This window comes from Opisthorchis viverrini (assembly GCF_000715545.1).
Source record: "Opisthorchis viverrini unplaced genomic scaffold opera_v5_330, whole genome shotgun sequence".
Lineage (NCBI taxonomy): Eukaryota > Metazoa > Platyhelminthes > Trematoda > Opisthorchiida > Opisthorchiidae > Opisthorchis > Opisthorchis viverrini.
Window position 1 is genome coordinate 217,855 of NW_008751991.1, and position 1,900 is coordinate 219,754.

The following is a 1,900-nucleotide window of genomic DNA, read 5'->3' on the forward strand; positions in this document are numbered from 1 at the left end:
CTCGCACCTAACGTGTTTATCAAAAAAGAACGGTTCAAAGCTTCCCAGTTAAAAATATCCTCAAACATGTGATTCTCATGTGTGTCGGCTTGCAGGGATCCATGTGACAAAAGTACACAATCAGTTACATCAGCATTTTAAAAACGTATTTTTTGGAAACGCCCTACTTTACGATGAAATCTGCTCACCAACTTTCTGCTATTGCATGGAGATTCTCACCGCAGTTCCTGATGAGCGTAGGTATGGCTGAATAGCACGTCCTGGAACGTTCATCAATGTCCGATAATGCAATCAGTAACTAATTATCCAGAGTGCATTTTCATGAATTCAAGACGTCTCAATCCACTCGTCAAATGAATCATCATCATGATCATCATCGATAGCATGATATGTGTTTAACACCGATGTTTCCGTACCCTATAAACATGGTTTAGTTGAATGCCCTATTGTAAAGAGAAGAATGAAAGTGGACGGGGAAGGGACTTAGTGCTAGCTTACTACAATCATTCCGGAGTGCCTACATCTCCAGACGTTCACTCAGGCGATCTGGATAAAAAACCTGCCAACAAGAACGCCACTGACATCGGTTGACAGTCATATCTTGTAGGTCTCCAACCAGGCGCAGTGGGGGTCACGTGGTCCCCATCCTGGGAGGTGAGTAGCACCAATAGAACCCTGATGTTTCGCAATCTCCTTCATCCCCCTCTACCAGGTCAATTTCGGGCAACTTTTCTGGTTCTACCCCTCTGGAATGGGCATGAGACACAGCACTGTCTACGGAAAACGCAGCAGCTTCTGGTGCTGGACGCATTCTCCAATGGAAGTGCCCGTTGCACAACCGAACACTCGCTTTCTAACTGCCCCGTTACGAATTCGCTGTCACCAACCCACATGAGCTGTAGATCTAAGACAACGACTTTTGAATACCTGAAGACGTCTTGGTTCCGCTACCCTAAAATAACAAGTCGTTTCTTTTTTCGAGAAATACACTCATCTTTATTTTACACCTTTTTTACACACATTGTTTTTGAACACTGTTTTCGACATTTCGATATTTTAGACTGTTTTAAATTGATAACACGTGAATTCCCCCAAGCTATTGCTAGACAGGCTAGACAGGAAGTAGCGAGACGAATTTGAGTAAGCAAATTTTCTTCTCCCGTTTTCTTCAACATTTTAGATTTTACAATTCAAATCTCGCCTCAGTGGTCATCCAACAATGATCAGTGTCATTTTAGCAGCACAACTAATCAGTCGTTGTGGCCCTCGTCATCCTAGGAGGCAAGTCCAAACAAGAAAAATTCAGTTTGTCAAACTGCTTGGATGAAATATTCTGGATGTTCAAAACCTGTTACTTCCCAAGAAAACCAACATCAATTTTCCGTGCACGCAAAATAGTGATCACTTTTTTTGTTACCGAGGTTAACCCCTCAACCACAATATAATATAATTATTTCAGTGATAAATTGTTCTGCACCAAGTTTCTCAGAGAACTACAAAATTTACGGGGAGCTGAAGGTCAGTTGACGACATGTCAGTTGCTCAGTGCCATTAAAGCGTTTCAATTGAACGAACTTTAGACTCTCAGTTTGCCAAGGTTTAGACAGATGCAAACAAGGAAATAAGGGTTTGAACCATGGACCATCCGATGAGTTGTCGCTTACCTCAATCACGTGACAATATCAAGATCGATGGTGGTTCCAGTGTACATTGTACTTTATATGTTCCCTTGAAGACCACATTTCGAAACCACCAAGTCAGTCGACAGTGTTACGATAGAACCTCCGAGCCAGCATCTGCTCACTTCGTAAATTCACCTGTGAGAGTTTTGAACAACCAGTTTTCCCAAAGTTGACTGATTTATTGTCAGCTGACTGAATCGACCTGCTTCTTTTGTGTA

General features: G+C 42.3%; 1 protein-coding gene across 1 annotated transcript in view; it reads left to right on the forward strand.

Moving 5' to 3' along the window:
• Positions 1–1,457, forward strand: part of T265_10094 (hypothetical protein) — a gene marked incomplete at both ends in the record, with an annotated part of 18,924 nt that extends 17,467 nt beyond the window's left edge. Inside the window, one exon of the mRNA XM_009176364.1 lies at positions 1,181–1,457. Within this exon, the coding sequence (XP_009174628.1) occupies positions 1,181–1,327 (147 nt within the window). The remainder of the gene's footprint in view (positions 1–1,180) is intronic.
• Between the last annotated feature and the right edge of the window lie 443 nt (positions 1,458–1,900).